Below are 22,093 nucleotides of genomic sequence, written 5' to 3' on the forward strand. Positions count from 1 at the left end.
TAAACTCAGAATACAACATTATAACCACTATGACTCATTCAAATCCCCCTGTTTGTAAAATAATCCAATACAAAGTATTTAACTACAGCTCGTTACTGTAACGCTCGATCTCGCTGTCTATTGGCTGCTGGCAAATGCCGCGGTCGTTACATGTCAACCAACAAATTAAAGCGATTCTCCTTTCACTAGATTTTCAGAGAAAGAGAGAGGGAGTGAGAGAGGTTGAAAGGTAGGTTTCGCGCTGCATCCTGGGTACATAGCTCCACTGTGATGCAGTGAGCCTGTTGTGTTGACTGGACACCAAAGTAAAGTGAAACTGGAGCGGGTCGGCTCCGAGGGGCTCTCCGAGCGAGTTACGATGCGTCTTTCACGGTGTTGAACGGTCGCGGTGAGCCATGAGCCACGAGCCGGTCGCCTCGAAGCGGAATTAGCCACTGTTGAGCCCCGAAAACGATTCCTTCTCGGAGGGGGGAAAGCAAAAATGAAGAAGCCGAGCGCCCTGCTCCCCGTTGCCGGCTTGACTGGGAAATGGTAGCGTGCTGTAGGGACCGCACTGGGAAGGATCATGGTCGAGAGGAGCAGCAAATTCTTGTTGATCGTCGTCGGATCCGTGTGTTTTATGCTGATTCTCTATCAGTACGTGGCCCCCGGGGTGATCAATTTCGGCTCCCCGCACGGTTATTTCACGGAAGAAGACGAGGGGGACATCTTCCCCACTCCGGACCCCCACTACGTTAAGAAATACTACTTCCCCGTTAGGGACCTGGAGAGGACGATTGATTTCCAAATTAAAGGGGAGGACGTGATCGTGTTTTTGCACATCCAGAAGACCGGGGGGACTACCTTCGGTAGGCACCTGGTGCAGAATGTCCGTCTGGAGGTCCCCTGCGACTGCAGACCGGGCCAGAAGAAGTGTACCTGCTACCGGCCGAACCGCAAGGAGACCTGGCTGTTCTCTCGGTTCTCCACCGGCTGGAGCTGCGGTTTACACGCAGACTGGACGGAGCTCACCAACTGTGTGCCAGGGGTCCTCAACAAGAAGGAGAACAAGCAGAAATCCCTGAGGTGAGACTGGGAGGTGTTTGGTGTAGTCAGGCTACTGTAGACTATGGAAAAGACACAAAGTGTGGTTTAGGTTCTAATCCCCCAAACTGCGGAGGATTTTGTTTGTCTGAAACTTTAGAGCTCTTCTCCATTGGAGGTACAATAAGGTCACTGAAAGCTCGTAAAAACTTACAGTTGATAAATAAACTTATGTCACTCAGTCAAACTGCCTTTCAGTTCTTAGCAGCTTCTTTCTGTTCATGACATATTTTACCTCATCCCCCTGGAGACATTTTAAAAGGCATAATAGTCACTGGTTTAAAGATCATCTCTCCTCATAAAAATATCAAAAGTCCACCTGGAGCAGGGTTTTTTTTTCTTTTTTAATCGCAGGATTGTTATTGTGATCCCAGAGAAGATAAAGCACAACAGAGGGTAATATAAAGGTGTTATAGTCTCATAAACGAATGTAACAAACGCATGAAAATCCCCACAGCTTCTTCACGGATGTGTTGTTCTCTGCATGGGACAGCATTACCATATAATTTTCATAAAGTCATCTATCTGTAGGTCGAGAATAGATGCTGAGAGGCAAATGTTGATTGACATTTCAACACTACACTGTCACGAAATGCCACAGGAGCTCAGCAGCATCTCTGACAATTGTTGATCGGTGCCAATATCAGGGTGCCCTCCCACTGAATCGTACGCTGAGATTTGGCTGAATTTATTTCAGGAGGGCTGTAATACATCCAGGCAACATTTCCGCTCAGTAATAATCCCTCTCTTTGACTGCGAGGTACCCAGACACAATGCGCATCTTATTAAGTTATAACCCATTTCTTCTCCACGCCTTCCCCATTGTTGTTGCCCACATATTGCATCCCTCACCCAGACATATTGACGGCTGTATCAACTTCCATTTCACTGCACCCCTGTGGTTAAAGGGTACGCTTGTTGAATGGGTTATGTGTCTTTGTGTTGTCTGAGCTTGTTCAATATTTTATTTTGGCTATGGATGATCAATAGGACAAAGAGGGATTAGAAATTGTGGAAATTTGTCTGTCTGGCAGCCAGGCGTGGTGGAGATGTCAGGCCGGCTGCTCTGCTTCCCATGGCTGCTCAGACTGGGGGATCAGTGCTGCAGGCTGGGCTGGGCTTGGCTGGTAGAGGGGGAGGGAGATCGGGGGACCCTGCGGGGGTTTGGCTCCGCTCTAATCCGGGTGATTATTACCACTGGGACGCGCATACACACATACACATACACACACTAGCAGTGGTATTTGCTACTGGCGTCTGTCCTGACTCCTGTGGTTTCCCTGGGGCAGAGGTGATAACGTGTTCGGCCATTCTGCATGGAGGGCTGAGATATCACCGTGGATGCAGGATAAACTGCCTTTCATCACTTTGTGAACAGTTTCTGAGCCCGCGCGCACCTGAAGAGGCCACAGGAAAAGAACGAGACAAGAAGGCAGAGAAGATGAGAGTAAATATGCACGGGTGAGAGCACAGATGACAGACGATCGCTTGGCCCGGGTGTAATCGACTGTCTGAGCACTCGGGGCAGGAAAAACAAGGCACTGCAAGGGTAAAAACGGCCTAAAGGAAACTGTGCCGCTCCAAGCTGTGTACAGCGCAACTTTCACAAAGAAGAGAAGTGAATAACTGCAAAGAAACAAGAAGCGCTCTCTGTTTCTCTCTCTGTCACGGCTCTGTTTGTTCCTTTTTCTCCCTCGTTGCCTCTTTTTCTGGCCTCTGTCCTCATTGTTCGGTCCTCTTGTGGCACTCTTATAATGCTGGGAGCATTTATCTTGAGGGCATTGTCGTGCAAAGGCGAGTTAAAGCGTGAATTTAAAGGTGTCAGTGTGGCATTTCTCGGTGTCCCCCCAACCCGCAGCTTTCCGATCAACTGCGTATATTCGTAGTGCGTTTATGTTTGAGGAAGTGGGTTTGAGTGAATCTATGTCTGTGTGAAACGGAAAATGATTATTTAAAACAGACCTATGTAGCAGGAGCAGTTGTTGTGCTGACAGATCCAGCATCCCTCTCTCCGCAGCTGTGCGCTCATACAGCTGTCGAGTGGATTTTACACAAACGTCTCAAATGCTGCAAAAATAAAATGTGAATTAGGACCATTTCCATCAGCTGGATTGAGGCACATAAATACACCACCTGGCTGTCAACGAAAATATATATCTGCAGGAAAACCTGAATAAAGTCCAGACAAACAAACATATTTAAGATTTAATAGTGGACAAGTCACTAAAGATGGCTACCACTACTACTACTGTAAGGGTATGTGAATACATCCCAAACTCATTCAGTTTGGCTTTGCTTGGTATGCTGTGCTCTATATGATATGGATATTTCCTGAGTTTTAATGTAAGCCAAACATCTATTTCATGTCTATGTCTTTATGTTCACACGCCCTTAATGAAAATCAATGAGCTTTCTCCCACAGTGTTTTGGCAGCACACCAGTCCTTTTCATCCGTGTAGCAGGCTACCAGGGTTAGCCTTGCAGTGTTTCCCCGAGGTTAACTGTCTCCAGAAGTGGATGGGAGGGTTGAGGAAGCTTATCGGTGGGGTTGCAGCTGTAATGACATCAGCAGGAGAGCCACCAGGGTCGTGGTCAGGATTGGCTTCTCTACCAGCAGAGCTTCTTGCAGCGTTGTCTCTTGCTACTAGCTTCATGTGGGATGCATATTAAGAAATAATAATGATGACTAGGAGATTTTAGGGCTGACTTTCGGACGCTGGGGTTGTCGTTGGGTTTAAGTGGAGCTAAAGTGTTTTAAAGCTTTTACTCGTCGCTCAGTCACATGGTGAAACAGAGAGCAGAGGAGAGAAATGACAGTAAAACAGAGCAGATGCACACACTGAGCTGGAGTGAAATTAAGACTCATATAATATGTAATTATCATTAATGAAATGTTTCATTCTTACATTGTTTTAATTTTTTGATTATATTTTATCCCATTTTAATTGATTTATGCTTTGATGCAGTGATTCCCAAATTGCGGGCGGGGCCCCCTGGTGGGCCACAAAAGTATTGCATGTGGGGCAAATTACTAATAGAAAATCAGTTTGAGATTACTCAAGTATGTACAGTTCCATATTTATTTAAATTTGTGTATTGATGTCAAACGTTAATTAAAACTGGTAATATGGGTTGGTTAGTCTGTGGTAGTACTCATTACTGCTTTTGTATTGAAGTTTGTGTCAAAGTGGCAGGTGGGTCACTCACTGGGCTCAGCAGTTTGCATATGACTTGGTAGCATTAGCAATTTATAGCCAAGAGCCTGTTTCTGTTTGTTTGTTTTAAATAAAAATTTCAAGGAAACACATCACAATCACAGATTCCATGGGATTTTCAGGTTTTTAAGTAGGCTGTAGGACTCTTGACTTTGGGAACTTCTTTAACGTGATGATGAAATCAAAGAACTTTGTCTTTGCTTGTTTCGTTCTGCTGATTAAGCATACCAGCAAAAAACCAAAAAATACTTTCAAGCCTTTTGTGAAAGAAGTATCAATATGGTTTTTGTCCAAACAAGTGCATCCATTAATAAAATTCTGCGATATTTGACAGTTGCCTAATTTATTAACTGTTTCTAATTATGTTTATATGGGGGCATGTTGCCCTTTTAATAAGAGCTAGAGAGCATCATAATTACCCTTATGAGATTTCCAAAACATTTGTGGATTTGGGAGCTGTTTTGTATTGATGCTGTAACACTTTCCAAGCCCAGTTGTTATGGCTGGATTAGTTATTGATTGAACAGATGAGTCTGTTGCACCATTTCTTCTGAATATTTCCACTTGAAGAGAGCGTAACAGCAGCTTTAAAAACGCTGAAGAAAGTAGATAAAGTATGGTTTCTTTTTTTTTTCTTTTAAATACAGTGAATCCTAATATTTTTTTTTTTTTTTTTGAAGAAAATAAAACAGTTGATTGGACATAGTTTGGTGTGGAGATAAATGTGGCAGCTTCAGAGCAAAGCGCATTAAAAGGAGCAAGCAGCGGCGTGATGAATAGTTGGTAATGGGGGAGACAGGTCTGGCTTTGATTGGTGATTAGATGAGATCGATATGAACAGTGGCATTGTGGGAGAAAGTAACTCACTTACTTAGCAGAGCGCCACTGAGAGTGGATTTGTCATCTTCCCACTCCTTATACCAGTTTTAATGTTCCCCACTGATCCCATGGGACACACTATCTCGCGCTCACACACGTCCACTAATAAGTGTGTGAAACAAACAGTCAAATGCAATGCTTAAGATATGGCGCTTCTAATTGGTTAAGGAGGTTCCTATCACTTAAATTAAAGCACCACTTTCAAATGGGGGAAACCATCTGTCCTCTGGAAGTGTGTGTGTGTGTGTGTGTGTGTGTGTATACACACACATCTCATGACTGTGTGTGCCTGTTTTTCTTTCTTTTTTTTAATCCTGGCATGTCAAAGAGTGTCTTAGTAAGCAAAGTGATGGGGCTAATTTTACTGCCTTAGTCTCAGTCCTCTTTCAAATCGCTCCCTGTTTCTTTCTCCCCCACCTCCTCTTCAGCCCCCCTTGGCTTTTCTCTAGAACACTTTCCCTCCCTCCCTCTCCTTCCATCCTTTCCTCCCTCCTTCCGTCCACATGACGGTGTCACTCTAATCAAACAGCAGGCTTGCTTTCTGCTTGGTGGCTTTATGGCTGGGGGCTCTCTTGCTGTCTCTCTTTCACTTTTCCATCCATCTCGGGCCCGTTGTCTCTCTTTCCTTCCTTTGCCATCGTTCTCTCGCTCTCCCCCCGAGCGTGACTACTGCATTAGAGGAAATGTCTTTTCATGGAAGATTTGCTGCAATTTCCAAAATGGCTGCTTTGCCTAATGGACAACTGCCTTGGTTCTAATGAATGATTACATGTATGAGGGAGGGGAGGGGACGATGGCAGGGGGGGAACAGAAGAAGAGATGGCGGCGATGAAGAGCAATATGAGGAAGAGGATGGAATGAGTGTGGGACAAGAGGAGAGCTGTCAGGGAATGATTGGAAAGATAAAGGATGGAGGGGTGAAAACGTTTAGTTTCATTGCTGGGGAGGGGGCTAGTCAATTAGCACGGTTGTCAAGCACTGGGCATTACTCTTCTTTCAATAGGTCTGTTTCAGATTCACAGCACAAATCACTGCACCCTAAGATGGCTGTGTGTGTGCGTGCGTGCGCGTGCGTGCGTGTGTGTGGCGTGAGAGCGGATGCGTATGCATGTGGTAGCCCAGCATGATGCCAGTGCAACCCAGCATCCAGATTAACTTTGCAGAGGCAGCCACGGCTGATTGGCATATCATATGTGCGTGTGTGTGTTTGTCTATGCGAGCACATGCACGCGCTCATGTGTAGTCAGGCAGGTCAGTGTTAATCCAATCAGATTAGCTGGTTTTAAGCGCTGCCGGCCAGGAACACCAAAGCCGGTTACGTCCGTTCATCCTGTGGCTGCGGTTATAGTATTCCCGACAAACATTCCCAGATCAGTCCAGCCAGTTATTCCGTTCATGAACTCAAATCCCCTTTTCTTCTCAGGCAAGCCTGCTTATCTTCCTAGAAACCAGGCTCTGATTGGGTTTATCTCTCATGAATAATACCAGTAGCTGCTTTACTTTACCTGATGAATATCATGTTTGTACAGTGGACATGCAGTGATAAGTGTCTGGATGGATGTTTACATTTAGTCGTGGGAACATTAGTAGATTAATGGAGTTTTCAAAGGACACACAATTGATCAATGACAGTTGTTATGACCTGTTTGGTAATTAAGTAAAATATCAAACACTTGCTGTAGGAGGCGACAGGAAGGGCATCCAGTGTAAAAATCCATGCCAAATTAAATATGCAGATCCATCCACTATGGCGACCCCTTAGGAATAAAGCAGAATTTGTGGTTCAGCAGGGATAGCACGTTTGCAGTCCATCTTTCGGCAGACCGATGCATCATCAACTTCCAGAAATGCACAGTTAGAATTTTAGAGGACTGGGCGAAGACCACTCTCTATGCACGTTTGCAGGACCATACCGAAAGAAGCTTTATAGGTTGTATATCTGTACAAGCTGCCACCAGGCCGATAATCCAAAGTTCTTGCTGCTCAACCTGTTTTATTTAAAGTTTTCTTTTTAAAGCTTAAAATGCTTTAGTGTGGATTCGAATAATGAAGCCACCACAGACGTGCCAAAAGCTTCAAATATCAACTCGTTGCTCACAGCCTATTTGAGACTTTGACAGGACAGTGGATAATGTCAGGTGGATCGGTAAACACTGCACTACTAGTTCGTCATTTAGCTTTATCTTGAATTGGGAAAAATGATAATCATTTGTTATCATACAGCAAATAGTTTTGTTTTGGGGATTTTTAAAAGTTAAGTAAAGGTTTTGATTCTTTGTAGTCTGTTTAGTTGAATGCTGTTTCAAGATGTCCTCAAATAAAATGGTTATTTCTCTACTGTTAGAAAAAGTTGAGATGGATTCTGTATCTGTTTTCTCCTTTGGTAACGTAGAATTGACAGGTCTGTGCTTCACTGCTGCTTCGCGTTGACTTCAGGAGTTCAGCTCAGGTTCATTCTCAGGTCATTGCGTCAACGCATAACACAGCCTCAGGATTCAGAGCTGAGACTTTAGCTCAATAGAATATGCCAATACCTCTGTTGGGCCTCATCACTACACACATACGCAGGGTTTTAGTTTGACTCCGTGCCACGGAGACCATCTGCAGACGTTTTGCAGCAAACGAAAGGTTGGCTTTGGTTGATCAGGGATGCAAATGTCTGATTAGAACCAAACTGTTGACGTTGGGCATTACAGAATCGACCTTAAAGTCAACATGAACCGGCACAGAAATCAAACCAGTACAGTGAAGCCGAGTTGAGGCCATTGCACGTAATTGATTGGCCGCAGCTGTTTCACCTCAGTGGATTGTAAGGGCAGGAGAAGTAGAGGGACTGCTAAACATCGTCTCCATTGATGGTATGTGAAAGGTTATCATTACCCTGCCTGCAAGACTTCATTATTGATTGAGTGCTATGGATTAGATAGGTTGGGTTTTTTTTGTCATTGATTGATTGAACTTGAATGACAGTAACATAGAGCAGAGTCTTACCAGACCAGTATGGATGTATGCTGAAGACGGACGACAGACACGCAGACAGAGAGAGCATGAGCGCGGGACAGAAAAGCAGGAGTGATGTGTTTCTTAATCATTACACAGCCCCTACCGCTCTGTGTGTCACTCCTTTTCTTCCACCCTCTGTTGCCGACTGTCAAATGTCAACCCTCGCCACCGCCACCGAAGTGATTCTGCGGCCCTGTGGACAAATAACCGTGCGGTGAATGATTAGCAGACATTTCTATGGCTGTTAATAAGGGGTGTTACGCTGCAGCAGCTCCGCCAACAGGATTACCGCCTATTGATTATCCTAGCCTAGCATTAGTTTTGCTAGCTAAAAGCGACTGGCTGATTAGTGAGCATTTCTATAGTGGTTAATGAGTGGTGCTGCGGAATGCTATGGTATGCTGTCCATGAGAATGGGATTACAGTCTATTAATCAGACAAGAGGCTCGCTGGAGTCATTAGCCAGCCCCGCGGCAAAGTCAGCGCATCTGTGGCTTATTTCTGGTTCCTAAATGAGGTTTGGCCTTGTCTCCATTGTCTGGTCTCTCGCTACATATCAACACTGAGTTTCTTGTCTTTCTTTTAACACCCAATGATTCCCTATTCTTTGATCGCACTTCTCATCTTTTGCCCTCCCTCACATCTTCTTTCCTTCCTCAGAGATGGAGAAGGACAGAGAGAGAGAGAGGGAAGGAGACATCCCTAGGGGAAGCCTCTCTCTGCATCCATTAACGGCACTGTCTTTTCACGTCCCTCAATATGACAAGTCCAGACAGGATGTGAACCCGGAGCTGCTCCTCATCTCTCAGTGTGCATTCCCTCTCCTTTATTTGTTAACAAACAAATAAATGCGACCGTTTTCTGCATGCTAGGATTTATGAATAATCTATTCACGAAGCTGATGTGTGTCTGTGGGTGCGTGCTTGCGTGTGTGCGAGCGAGAGATGGCCAAAGGAGGCATGTGAACGGAGAGGCGAGGCTGACAAGCGTGTTAATTGAATTGTGGGAAAAATGCAAATCCTGCACTGCCTCTTTGAGTTAGGGGGAGGAGTTTCAGCTGACTGTGACCGTCTCTGCTCACACACGCCCATGCACACACACACACTGAGCTAACTTTTACCGATCCCCCCAAAAAAACAGTTTTGCCTGCTACTATTTGACGCCTCTTCCCATCATTACCCATCATCCTTCTCAGTTTTTCTGCCCGTCATGCCATCCCAGGACCTCTTTTGTCTCTGTGTGTGTGTGTGTGTGTGTGTGTGTGTGTGTGTGTGTGTGTGTGTTCATATGTGTTTGCATGTGAGGGTCCCGCCAGAGTGGGGGAAAAATGAAATTCCTCGTTCTGCTACACTTGGTTTGTGTACTTTGCTTTAGGGCAGAGCTGTAGATCACCAGAGTTGCTCCTTGTTTTGTTTTGGTTGTTTTGAAAGTGCAGTGTGTGTCTGTGTGCGAGTGCATGTCCTCTAACTTCATTGGTGCATGTGTGTGTGCCGTGTGAATGTGTGTCCTGTGGGATCTGTGTTCACAGCACTGTACATTAATTTGATTTGTGAGCCTGCCCGTGACTGCATGTTTGCCTGGTAAACCACAGATGAAATGTGTTGCTTACATTGCTGCCAAGCGTCACTGAAAATGCATATTTCTGATTATCTTCTAATACAAATAATGAGCTTTGAGCTGTGATTTGTTACAATTCCTAAAAGCCAAGGTGTGTTTGTGAACATTTAGGTGCACCTTACCATTATTTCTGCACAATGTCAGCTTCAGATGATGCAGTTTCTTGTTTCAGAGGCCCTCCCAGGGATGTGTCTCCAAAATCACTGCATTTACATGAATAAGATTGACGTTGCATAATAATATCTACATTTTCTAAAGGCTTTAAAAGGCGAAAAAGCTCGACGGTGGTCACTTTAAATATTAACAAGGACAAACCGAACAGCAAAAAGTCACTCGCTGCTTTCTTTTCTCCAGTATGAACAGAGCGATAGTTGTGACGTCACATCTGCGCTCGCCTCTGTTCCATTGTTTCCATAACTCGCTGCCGCCTCTCATCCAAACTGGCATCTCCTGACTCGCCCTTGGATTCTTCTGTCGGATTAGTTCTATGTTACAAATGCCACTGGTGACATTGAGTGTTTTTGTCTTAACTCTGGAAACAAGCCCCCGAACTTCTGGTTTCATTTCAGCCCTCTGTGCACCATCTGTAGCTGGGCATAAATAATAAAAACTTCATCGGGCTGCTCGGAGAGATTTAGGTTTTTATTTTGTGCTGAGCAGAATTAAAGGCGAACCGCAGCTGATTACTTGTACCACAAACAGTCGCATGAGGAGCTGTCAGGTGGCAGCTACTAAAAGATGTTTCTTGCACACAAATGCACAAATCCATACGTCTCCTTGTTTGAAAATCAGCACCGACTCATGTTGATCTGAGCTTTAAATGTAGGGCAGGCCTCTCCTGTAACTGCACTAAAGAGACGAGTGAGAGAGTGTCACTCTGCCAAATAAAGGTCAGCGTTAAAGCTAATCCAGTTATACTATTCTTAGTGCCTCTTCACCTCTTTGTCTCTTGCCACTCTTCCTTCTCCTCCTCTTCTTCATCTCACTTGGCTCTGTGGATCTGGGCTGCAAGTATGTCAGGTTCACCTTTGTTTTCCCCTTCTCTCTTTCGCTCTGTCAAAAAAAACTTCTTCATCCTGCGCGCCACCACCGCTGTCATTCCGAGTCCCCAGCGCGTGTCAGCTTCCTCCAGAGAGAGGAAGTGATGTGTCAGGATGCGCCTTTATCCGCCAGTGATCTGATCTGATGTGAGATTGAGATAAACACAGGAGGAGTATAATGTTCTCTCCCTCTCTCACCCTGGGGAACTGTACGACGGGTTTCTTTTTTCCCCCCACCCTCTGTCTGTGCCTTTTTTCCCTCATGTGCACAGACAGAAAAATCAGGTGGTCTTGGGGTAATTGCCAAGTTACAAAGGGAATTCTAGGGAGTGGGTCTTTCATGTCTGCTAAGCCCGTCAATTCCTTAAAATATCTCCTTTGATACCTTATACTAGAAGTTTAGGACGAAGTCTTGTAACAGTGAGATCACTGGTTTGATCCCCCATGATATGTAATATTTCTTCCGACAGCTTTGTGTTGTTACAGTCTTTAAGTAAGATACTAAACTTCCATCAGCTTCTAGTTTTATACTTTTTGTTAGCCTGTCAAATAAATGCAAAAAAATACTAAATTACTTCAGGAGCTCCTACAGATGCATAGTAGAGTGTTGTGACATTTTTTAGACTAGTACTTGAAAAGGATACAAAGTGTATCAATATTTCAGATTTTCCCCTGGAGTTGTCCTAACAACCACATAGATTGGTTACTTAGGCTTTAATAGGCAGAGAAAATCCAGTCCCACTGAGGCTGCACTGTTTTCAGCAGACAGTCTAGTGTCTTATATTTAAAACTGCTGTATTTATTAGAGTAGATACACATGGAGAGGCAAGGCTAATACCATAACCAACCACTTGAACATTGCATCCTTCCATCTTCTACCAGTTATAAAATCAGGGTCGTGGGGAGAGGATAGGCCAGTACATCCTAAACAGGTCACCAGTCTATGGCAGGGATAACAGAGAAACAGACAACTGTTGAAAATGACATTCACTCCTATGGCCAATTTAGAAATCCCAATTAACCTAACCCCATGCACATGTTTGGACTGTGGGAGGAATCCAGTATACCCAGAGAGAACCCACTCGAGCACAGGGAGAACATGTGAACTCCATAAAGAAAGGACTCAGCCGACCAGTGTGGATTCCCAGAACCTCCTTCCTGTGAGGCAGCCGTGCTAACCACTGCACCCTGGTGCTGCCCGTTGCGGATATTTTTAGATAACTCCCCAACTAAGCCTGAACATCTGTTTCAAAGTTTATTTTCATACTTAGTCAATGGCATCCACTGCTAATACGCTTCCGAGCATTCCACTCCAGTCTCGGCCTAAACCCCGGAAATTTTGGTATGCTGTAATTATCTCCAAGGTAGTCCTGCTACCTCCTAAAAAAATATTTTATTAGACAACCGAACAGATGACCAAAAAAGGAGCTTTGACGAGTTCAAACGCATGAAAACGCATCACTTAGCGGTGCTTAAGAGGGCTTTGTCATGTCCCGGAAAGTAGAACATAACAGCCCAATTAGAGCTGAGTATGTAAATTAGATGTTTATGAGAGACAAGACTTATCCTGCCTCTTTAAGGCAAACAGTTAATTATGTGCGCTTCCCTTTAATGGAGTCTTCTCCCCATGGTTGAAGGCAAATGGGATCCGAAAGTCCCACCAAATGCTGATAAGACATGCCTTGTTACTACACTGGATATTAAGAGCTCGAGATGTATTGAAATCGTTCAGTCTTTGTTTTTGTGTTTTTCGCTTGTTCTGAAAATTGGACTTGGCTGCACATCCCAGTCTGTACTTACTCGACAAATGAAGCCAAAGTAATAACTATCAAACCGCTTTCCCAATGACTTCTTGTCACTCCGCTGCCGTCTATGAATTTCATATTCTCCTCTAGTGGAAAGCCAGGTAATTTGAGGTGTTAGCTCCAAAGCTTTGAACAAACGTTACCCCACCACCAATGAGCCTTTAAGCACAGAGAAGCTTTCAGAGGTGAGTGTGTCATTGTGAAGCAAGGTGTTCCCAGAAAATGAGTAAAACAAGTGAGATTGTTCTCTTTTATTTAAGCTTTTTTTCCTTTTTCCCTGCTAGGAAAGTAATTTAAACACAGTGTTGACTGAAAGAGGTGGCGAGGCAGAGGGTTTTGGAAAAAAAATGATTCAAATTAAGCAGCTGATACTCAGAAACACTACGCATAAACAAAGACAAATACCGGTTATAGGACTAAAAGGCTATTAATTTGCAGAAGGCAAGATACTAACTGTAATGCAACACTTAAACCACCGAAACAAAATAAAGAGAAGTACCATTAACAGTATTTGAAGAAGAAAAAAAAAGACCTAGGCAGTAGCCGTTTTCTCTGCTTCTGAGTGTCTATAGCAATAGATGAAAGAGAGTAGAGGTATTAAAGGTGCATGAAACTCCCTGGAGTCCAGAAAGATGTCACTTCATCACAACTTGGACTATTTCCCATTTGCGTGATGCTGGCCTTTTGAGCATCACAATGCAAATAGTCCGAGGCACTCGTGCAAAAATGCAGACCGTGCTCTCTCTGCCACACACATGCTCCCTCCGTCCCTTACAGACTTTATGATGTTCACTGTTCCCCCCCCCCACATGTGCCTTTCCCCCCCCCCCTCCCTCTCTTTTCCTCCCTTCCTTCCCATTCTCCCCTCGCTCTCTGCCATCTTTTGTCCGGCATCTCTTCACGCTTGACCGGCCTTGCTGTGACTCTTGACTTCAAAGAGCTACTTCATTCATCAGTCACTCATCAGAAAGAGAGGGCCATTCAGCGCTGCGCTAAAAGAGAGGGAGGGGACGAGGAATGAGTGTATAAAAAAGAAAAAAAAAGAGTGTGCTTTGGGGGGGCGGGGGATAAGTGTATGAAAAGAGGGCACGAGAGAGAAAGGGGATCCGCTCTTGACCGCGGGAGACCTTGGGAGTCACAAAAGCAAAAAAAGGGACATGCTCCCACACATCCACACACCCATACAGAGTCCCTGTCAGCACTTAAACAAACTGTCTCACACTTGTTTTCCATCCTGTTGGGTGTGTGCAGATGCCTCGTGCACATTTCCTTCCATCGTTTTCTGTCAATCTCCGTTTTCTCTCTCTGTCTTTTTTTTTTGTCTTCTCATTCTTCTCATTTGAGCCAGCGGTGCAGAGGGGGCGTCGAGTCCCGTTCCTTCTGTAATCCCCTCACTGCACCTGGGTATTTTTTTTTCTCTTTCAAATCTTTTCTACACGACCACTCGCCACTATTTCTAAATGTGTATTTTCACTCCATTGGTGTTCACTGACATTCTCCCTCTTTTTTCCCATTCCTCTGTATTTTGAGGTGGCTGACAAGCTAGTTTTCAGGTCAGTGGGAATTGCTATTGCCTCCCCTCTCAGTTGGAGTCTGGCTCACACTCGACTGCATACAAACACACTCGCACACACAGATATGCACACTTATTGTTCATCCTGCTCTTTTTTCTCTTTTATAACCGGTTTATATGGACATGTGGTTCTGTGGCCTTGTACACACGGTTTCTTAACTTGTAAAGATTTCTTGTAGGTGCGCCAGGTGTCTTTCATCCACCTTCATGTCTTTTCATCATCCCGGCTTTTACTTGCGTTTCTCTCTCAAGTAATAAGTCACAACTGAAAGACTGTGACGCTCTGGGTGCTACGATCTGTTTTTGTGGTTTTTCACTCTGTATGGAGAAGCGATTTCTTTATGACTCACCTTGTTTGTGTGTGGGCATGTACCGTATGTATCTAAACTCTTACCGAAGTTAACCTTTCATGCTCAACAAGCAGGTTTTAAGGTTTTTACAAGAGGTAATTATGGTCTTATGTAAGGATGCCAGTGCCTGTTGAAGGACTTTTAAAAGTTTGAAACGGCTTTTTGTTGTATAGAAAGTAAAAGTATATGCATACAGTGAACGGTAATATGTCATTGTCATTTTTATTATTATTTTTTGTGCACCCTGCAATTACTGTGTGCTGAGCGTAAGAGCCTAAAATAATATTTGACTGTTAAGATGTTTTGTTTTGTTTTTTTCATATTTATTTAATTTGATTATTATTTTTTTTTATTGTTAATATATTTTTTCCCATACAGCACAATTTAACTGTTTTTCTAAGGTGTTACGTAGGCACCCCTCACTATCTGGTGCTACTTGAGGCTTCACACTTTTTTCTGATGGGAAATTCAGCGTAAAAGATGGGTGTAGCATCCATTACTGGTTTCTGAAGCGCTGTTTTGAAGCTTCAAGATGTTTCCGTTCATATGCTGGGGTTCTGAAACCAGATCTGAGGAGCGAGGTGTAGCTTTGACGGTCATCCCGGATAATCTTCCTTTCTGAAACTGAGACTGAGTAAAAAAATGGAGTAAATGTAATGATAGACTGAACCCATGAACTCGGCAAGGAATTGTATACATAGGTCAAAATAGCATTTTAATTCCTTAAGTCCAGTTAGCTTTTTTTTTTTTAAAGTGCAGATGTGTAATTTTGTTATACATGTACGATGGCAATAAAGGGCTATTCTACTCTTAAACTAATTCTTACACTAATTACACAAACTCCGGTCTTTACTTCTTCTTTTTTTTTTAGTTCCTGTGGCAGAAACTGTGGCTTTTGCACCAATAAGCTGAATTCGTTCAACAAATTTTTCACAGTCCATTGTTTTGTTTTTATAAATCTTGTGTTCATGTCTTGGGTGCACTATTATTGCAAACTGCGTTCTTAATCTATATCATCTTAAATTATGCGTTTGACACGACTCACTCTAAGCAGTGATCCTCTTCCTGTTTCAGCTTGACTGTTTGTTGCTACATTTAGCAACTTTGCAGACATTTAGTAGCATTTTTCTCACGTCAACCAACTGCTGTTCAGCAACGAAGGTCCTTCTACAGTCAATTGTCTCCTTCTGTGCCATTCAGCAAGTTGGAGAGCAGCATGCACTGAGGAGAAGGAAAAAAGAAATTCTGCCTCTTTTGGATCATTTTACTGTCAACGTCTGAAGCCCAACAAACGATATTCAAGACAGCCCTAAGTGTAACTTATGTTTTTTGTTTATTTTTTTGTACCAAATTTGATTTCCTTCAAAATATTCAAACATCAAAGTCCTCCTCAAATACATTTTACGTTCATTTTATCAAAGCTCAGGATAGGTAGGTAGCTAGGATATTATTTCATAGAAATGAGAGATTTCAGAGTTTTATTATAATTGAATTCACTTCAAATGTAGTTTTCTTAACGCCGAAAAGAGATTTTAATTGCGATTAGAGGCAAAAATGTGAAATTAGTAGATACACAGTGCTGCTCATGCCAAAGCAGCTCTTTCTGGCATTGTTTTAGCTCTGTTTGGTAGAAGTAACGATGCATTGGGCCGTGTTTTTTAATATTTTACCATTCTTGTGTGTAAATAGGGACAAACAAAACATAAATTTGTAGCTTTAAGCAACACAGAAGCCCCCGTTAAAGGCATTCAACCGCCTGAACGAGCAGCCTGAGAAGCTTCAAAAATATTGACATGTTGTTTTTGTCGCTGCATTTTAAAAAGTGGGGGAATGAAAGCAAAGAAGAGAAATTGCGCCCGCTGAGAATCCGTCAAAAAATTGGCAGGAGAGCTGACGTGTCCGCAGACCGCAGTGTTTGGATTTTAAAGTCAAATACCGTGTCCGTGTGCAGTCTTCATGAGCTGAACTTCACTCTAGCAGACGCACACACAAGCTGCTGGGCGCAGCTCTGCACCAACGGCCACAAAAAGCCCGGAGAGAGCAGGTGTAGAGACGAACATGAGTCACAGGTCTTAATAAAGCAGAAAAGGTGCAGAATAGTTAATGAAACACCTAGTCATTTTCCCCTTTTTGTTACTCTCGCTGCCACAGTGATAAAATGTGTGTTTCTGCTTTTGTGTCCATATATAAAAATATATCTGTATTTTTAAGTATTCATCTATATAAGTCTGCGTGTAAATTATGTACACAAACTCTGGCCCTATGGGGCTAGTCGGGCAAGTTCTTGTAAGCCTGGTGGCTGAGAAACAGACCTGCCAGGACATGCCGGCACACATGCACACTCCTGCTAAAACATTAAAACACCCATAGGAGAAAATGGATATGAAGGGAGAAAGAAGCTTAATAAAAGCGCCACGATGAAGGAAATTGGAGGGGTGGGATAATTGTGTTTGAGCAGGCAAACAGAAAGAAAAGCCTGGGAGAGATGATGGAGGTTTTTCTTTAAAAAAATAAATAAATAAAAAGTAAAAGAAACAGAAATCAAGAAGGTGAGGTGAAACTATCTCGTTGCCCCTCCTAACATGATGGAATGTTAATCAGTGTAAAGAGGTCAGCCCTTGCGGCGTTTTGTGCGTCTGTGTGAGAGAGTGTGACGAGGTGAAAAGGTCAGACATGGGTGTACTGGCTCTTTGGAGCCTCATCTTAAAGTCCTTGAAGTGAACGACTTTACACAGGGGTCCGTTACGACTTTCTTCACAACACAGTCGCAGTCACAAATTGTAGATAAACACCCGATGATGATCCATCAGTTTTGACAGATTTAGAAAAGTGGCCTCAGATATCTGTCGACTGTGTTTTTGTCTATTAAATATTAAAAAAATCTTGTGTTTTTGTCTATTAAATATTAAAAATCTATCGCACTTACCGTCTTTTCAGCTTCTCTTCCTTCACTCTCTGTTTTGTAAGTGCAGCCGTCAGCCTTTATGAGCAGCTTTTACCTGCCTGCTTTTTTTTTTTTCATTCCCAGAAAGGGAATTATGCTGCCAGTGCATTAGATCTACAGGTTGGACCCACAGGATTGTAGATCATTAAACAGCCACAGAGCCATAATGTGTCGTCCACAGTAAAGATTTAAAACATGTTGTGCATTTCCTCTTATTAAAGAAGTCTGTGGAGGATTATTTCAGGGCAGCGATCGCCTTGGGGTGAGAGAAAAGGCTTTTGCGATATTGACAAAAACATCATAGACACCCCCCCCCCCCCCCCCTTCTGAATCGTGCACATTGGCGTTTCAACAAAGTGAATGAAAATTTCACTGCTTAAAAATAAACACAATGCATAAATAAAAATTGCAGCTGTGAGACTAAGATGCTTTTGTTATAAATGAACTAAAGGATTTTCTCCTACATGAGTCTTTTTTTGGTGGGTAAAAAAAATTCTTCACACCAATAAATTAAGTTGTATAGGAAACTGCCCGAAATAGTCTGTGATGTAAAAAGAAGGAAACACAGTCTTGGATTGGTTAAAATGGCAGGAGTTAGCATTGTACTAGCTGTACTACATATGATTTATCCTATGAAGAAACCCATCGAGAGAGATTTGAAGATTGTATGTTCAGTTTTTCATTAAACATACGAAATAATCAGTATTTTATTTTAACCAGATTTTTTTTACTTAAATGTAAAGCTCTCGTATTTGTGTTGTTTCAAATTATCTGTAGTAATTGTTCTTGTGTAAAAGATCCACTTTTAGTCTTCTCTCACTAACTTATTTGACACATCTTAAAGCAATTTGTGTATTTGTTCGGTCACTAATTGAATCTGGAGTAGCAGTTTGTGTCTGTACATCTCAGCTGAGGTCATTTTTACAACTAAATCAGTCGAAGTAGCTGAGAGTGCTTTTCAGTTTAGTGGGTCGTATAAGAAATCGGGCTGTGTAATTTCACTTGGGAACAAAACAATCAGACCAGGAACTCGTTGAGAGGGCGTGCTGCTCGTCGACTCTAAAGAGATTCTGATCTTACTGGCGTCTAACTCTGTTACATGGAAGAAATTGTAAGATTTCCAGAAAAGTGTTCACGACGGTTCAGTCGGTCCTTGTGTTGAGAAACTGAGAATTCCAGTGAAATAGGATGACTCGTTTATTCGCAATCTCATTTTGTAAATAGTGATGTGATCCTTTGTTGTACATTGCGACCACATCAGGATACGTTTCTAAGGGGAATTTGGTAATGTAGTGTAGTGATCCACATCTGCAGCAGATGCTTCATGTTTGTTTAGCTGTTAAGGAAGTCCTCTCCAACTGGAGATTAATGACTAACAAAGAAACAAGGGCCATTGGGGGAAAAGCGTTTCCTTTTGGGTAGCATATACATCGGAATTAGTTTAATGAGTAACTGTACAAAGTCAAGGTGGTGACATGGATGTGATGAAACCTGATGAGGCAAGACACACTGGTTTAGTTAAAGTGGTAAAAGCTAAATAGGGTAGTTCTTAAACAGTGCTTTTTTTTACTCTACTGATCAGTTTCGTGCCCAAAGGATACTTTGGCATGCTGAATGGAGCAGCCATGGATGGAACTACGAACCTTCCAGTTGGATGACCTGCTCTACCTCCTGAGCCCGATAAAGCTATAAAGCAAAGCAAACTTAAATTCTTTCTCAGTGTTTAGCTGCTTTATCCAACCTGTCACCAGTTTTGTGTTGAAAATGGATTTCATAGTGCAGGTTCCATGCACATCTGCATTGGCTTCACTTTTCAAACCCGGAAGCTACGTCGATTTTTCATACGCTCTACACTTGTCGAAGTAGGGACAGCACAGATGTATTAATGATGGATCCATACCGCATACAGGAAAGCCTTGTAGACGGATTCACTGTTATGGCTTACTGGGACACTTAACAGACCTGAGCCATCGTTAGTACCTGTGCTTTCCCCACTGTGACAAGTCGAACTATCTGCTGTGCTGCTAAAAAGGTCTATAATAGCGTACTAATAGCGTAGTAATACAAGACATTACGCTAAAGTCGTCATTATTATCCTAGATGAGATCAGTCATTTTAGCTAAAGAGTCCACTTGCAGACACAGATGTAAAATAAAGAGCGTATTCAATCGGCAAGAGAGGAATAACAGGATGTATTTTACCAACTTTCTTTGCAAGGATGGATTATACTGGGTGGCCGTGGCGGGAGTTACCTTATGTTAGGTAGGGACTCAGTGTTTTGTTCTGGTAACTGGTGAATTATTGTTAGCCTGTTGATAGATGCTTGTTAAACAGAGGTGCACATAAGAACATTAGCTCGTCTTTATTCTGCCAGTTCCCCAAATTATGCATCTAACAGAAAATAGGCATCATAGATGAAATTGATTTAATTCCCTGGGGTTCAGTAACTTTTTCTTTCGCTTGTTTGGCGTTCAAGTGCATTTTGCTGTCTGTCATGGAAATGGGAGAATGCTACCAGCGCTTTCATTGCTTTCCCTTTTAGGTGGATTTATTTTAATACATGTTTTTAGATAAGCTATTAGTGTGCCCAGAGCTGTTGTTGTATAAATGATAGAAAATTTGGCTGAAAGTTTAAAAACATAAAATAAGCCAAGATGGAACAAAAGATAAGGAAAAGGAAATGCCTTATTAGCTCCTTCAAACCCAGCCACTCTCCTCTCTTTGAAGAGTGACAGACTCCGACTGTCACTGTATTGGGGTTCATTCCCCGCTCTTGTACCCAGTGATCTGTGCGTGCGTTAGCGTGGTAGTAACGTGGCATCTCCATCCATTACTACATATGTATGACCACAGACACGAAGGCTGTCAGCTTCGCCACGCTTCGTTTTAATTAACTCAACTCTGAGGCGAAAGTGACTGTCGCGTGTTCGCATGAAGCAAGACGTTCGCATATGGTGTCTGACATGCTGCGGATATGTCGAAAGGAATGGGCGTCTTCTACATCCTGATCTTTCTCCCCTCTCTCTTGGTGTGTAATCACATGCTTATGTATCAGGTGATTTTCTCTATTTTTCTTTCTGTCTGTTCTTATCTTAACCGCTCACTCCATCATCTCTTCCTCTTCTCTTCTCCCTCTTCCTTTCCTCAGAAGCCGACAGCTGCCATCAGGCTTATTTCAGGCACTGGCGCACACACACACACACAGGCGCACACACACACACACACGCATCATCGCCTGCTCCCTCTTCTGTTTTCACACTTTCTCTCCATTTGTCACCATCTATCCTAATTTCACCGTCCTTCTGTTTAACTCCATCTGAACATACCTGCTTGTGAGCGAGCGCCTGTGTCCGAGTTGGACCGTCTTCTGAAGCTTTGGCCAACGCCAGCAGAAGAACTGGAGGAACACCAAAGCAAACTGGCTCCTCTGCTACTACTTCCTTCCTCCCTTCTACCTTCCTCCTCCCCACCACCCGCTTTCTACCTGTCCATCTGGTTGCCAGCTCCAGGGAGGAGATTTCTCACCATGTTTGTGTGTTTGTCCCCCCAGCGTCAGCCTCTTTGGGCACGCATCTCTCATTCATTTATAATGAGGTGTCAAGCCTTCCTGTCCCCGTGGCTGCACAGGCTCCCTGCTTTTGGCACACTCTAAGTCGTGTCTGTATGTCTACTTGTCCATCTCACTCTGTCTCTTTACAATTTATGCATCTGTCTACCTGTCGGTTTGCCCTCCTGCCTGTCACTCCTTTTGTCAAATAAATAGGTCACCCACCTATCACTTTGTCCCTCCAACTGGCCTTCCTACCTGTCGATCTTTCTGTGCCGCTCTGCCGCTCGGGGTGTTCATTTTTCCCCTCACTTGTCAGCGTGTCAGATTAATTCTTCTGCGTCCTATAAATGAGCCAAGGAGTGGCATTTTGAACTATTGATTTCAGACTGTGTGATTGCTATGGGGATTTTCTGTGGTTCACTTACTGTTGACACAGTGTCACTGTGATAGGACACTTTGTTCCACCTTTATGTCAGCACAAGTCATTATTTACCACTCTTTCTTTTTTTTGTGTTTTTCTTCCATGGCTCCTCCTCCTCCTCCACGTGGCCTCTTCCTGAGCAGGTAAGACCTTTTCATCTGACCTCTTTTGTGTGTTTATGTAAATCAGATCAGTTGTCACAAGACTCAAAGTTACATCGCGCGAGTTTGCTAATCAAACAATTTGCACTGCCCTTGTGGCTTTACACACACACACACGATCTCTTGTCCCCGAGCACGCAGACACAGACCCACTTTGTTCTTCACACATGCGTTTACAATCGCAGGTCACACTCGCACACTCAAGGTCCACGTGTGTTGATTTACTAAACTTGTTAAATGTTAACTCGACTTTGAAGCGCTGAAGGTCTTTGCGTCTGTGTTTGTTCTCCTTCGCGGCGTGTTTGTGCGTGCGCGTCGTCCTCCTGTTGGGACGTTTCAGCTCTCCCAAATGGGATTGGCCCTTTTCCTTTCTTCCATTCACCCAGCCTGTGGGACCCGTTTGTATTTGTGTGATTTCTTTATAAGTGTGAACATTGTGTAGTCTGCGCGCG

At 43.3% G+C, this 22,093-nt stretch overlaps 1 protein-coding gene across 1 annotated transcript in view; it reads left to right on the plus strand.

Annotated features, from left to right (window-relative positions):
* The first annotated feature begins 210 nt into the window (after positions 1–210).
* hs6st1a (heparan sulfate 6-O-sulfotransferase 1a) overlaps positions 211–22,093 on the plus strand; it is a 58,576-nt gene continuing 36,693 nt past the window's right edge. The window contains exon 1 of the mRNA XM_085442338.1: positions 211–1,065. Coding sequence (XP_085298464.1) covers positions 566–1,065 — 500 coding nt within the window. The 5' untranslated portion in view covers positions 211–565. The remainder of the gene's footprint in view (positions 1,066–22,093) is intronic.

This window comes from Copadichromis virginalis, linkage group LG19, assembly GCF_057382275.1.
Source record: "Copadichromis virginalis isolate Kocher_CV1m ecotype Utaka linkage group LG19, C_Virginalis_male_GT1.1, whole genome shotgun sequence".
In the NCBI taxonomy this organism is placed as follows: Eukaryota; Metazoa; Chordata; class Actinopteri; order Cichliformes; family Cichlidae; genus Copadichromis; species Copadichromis virginalis.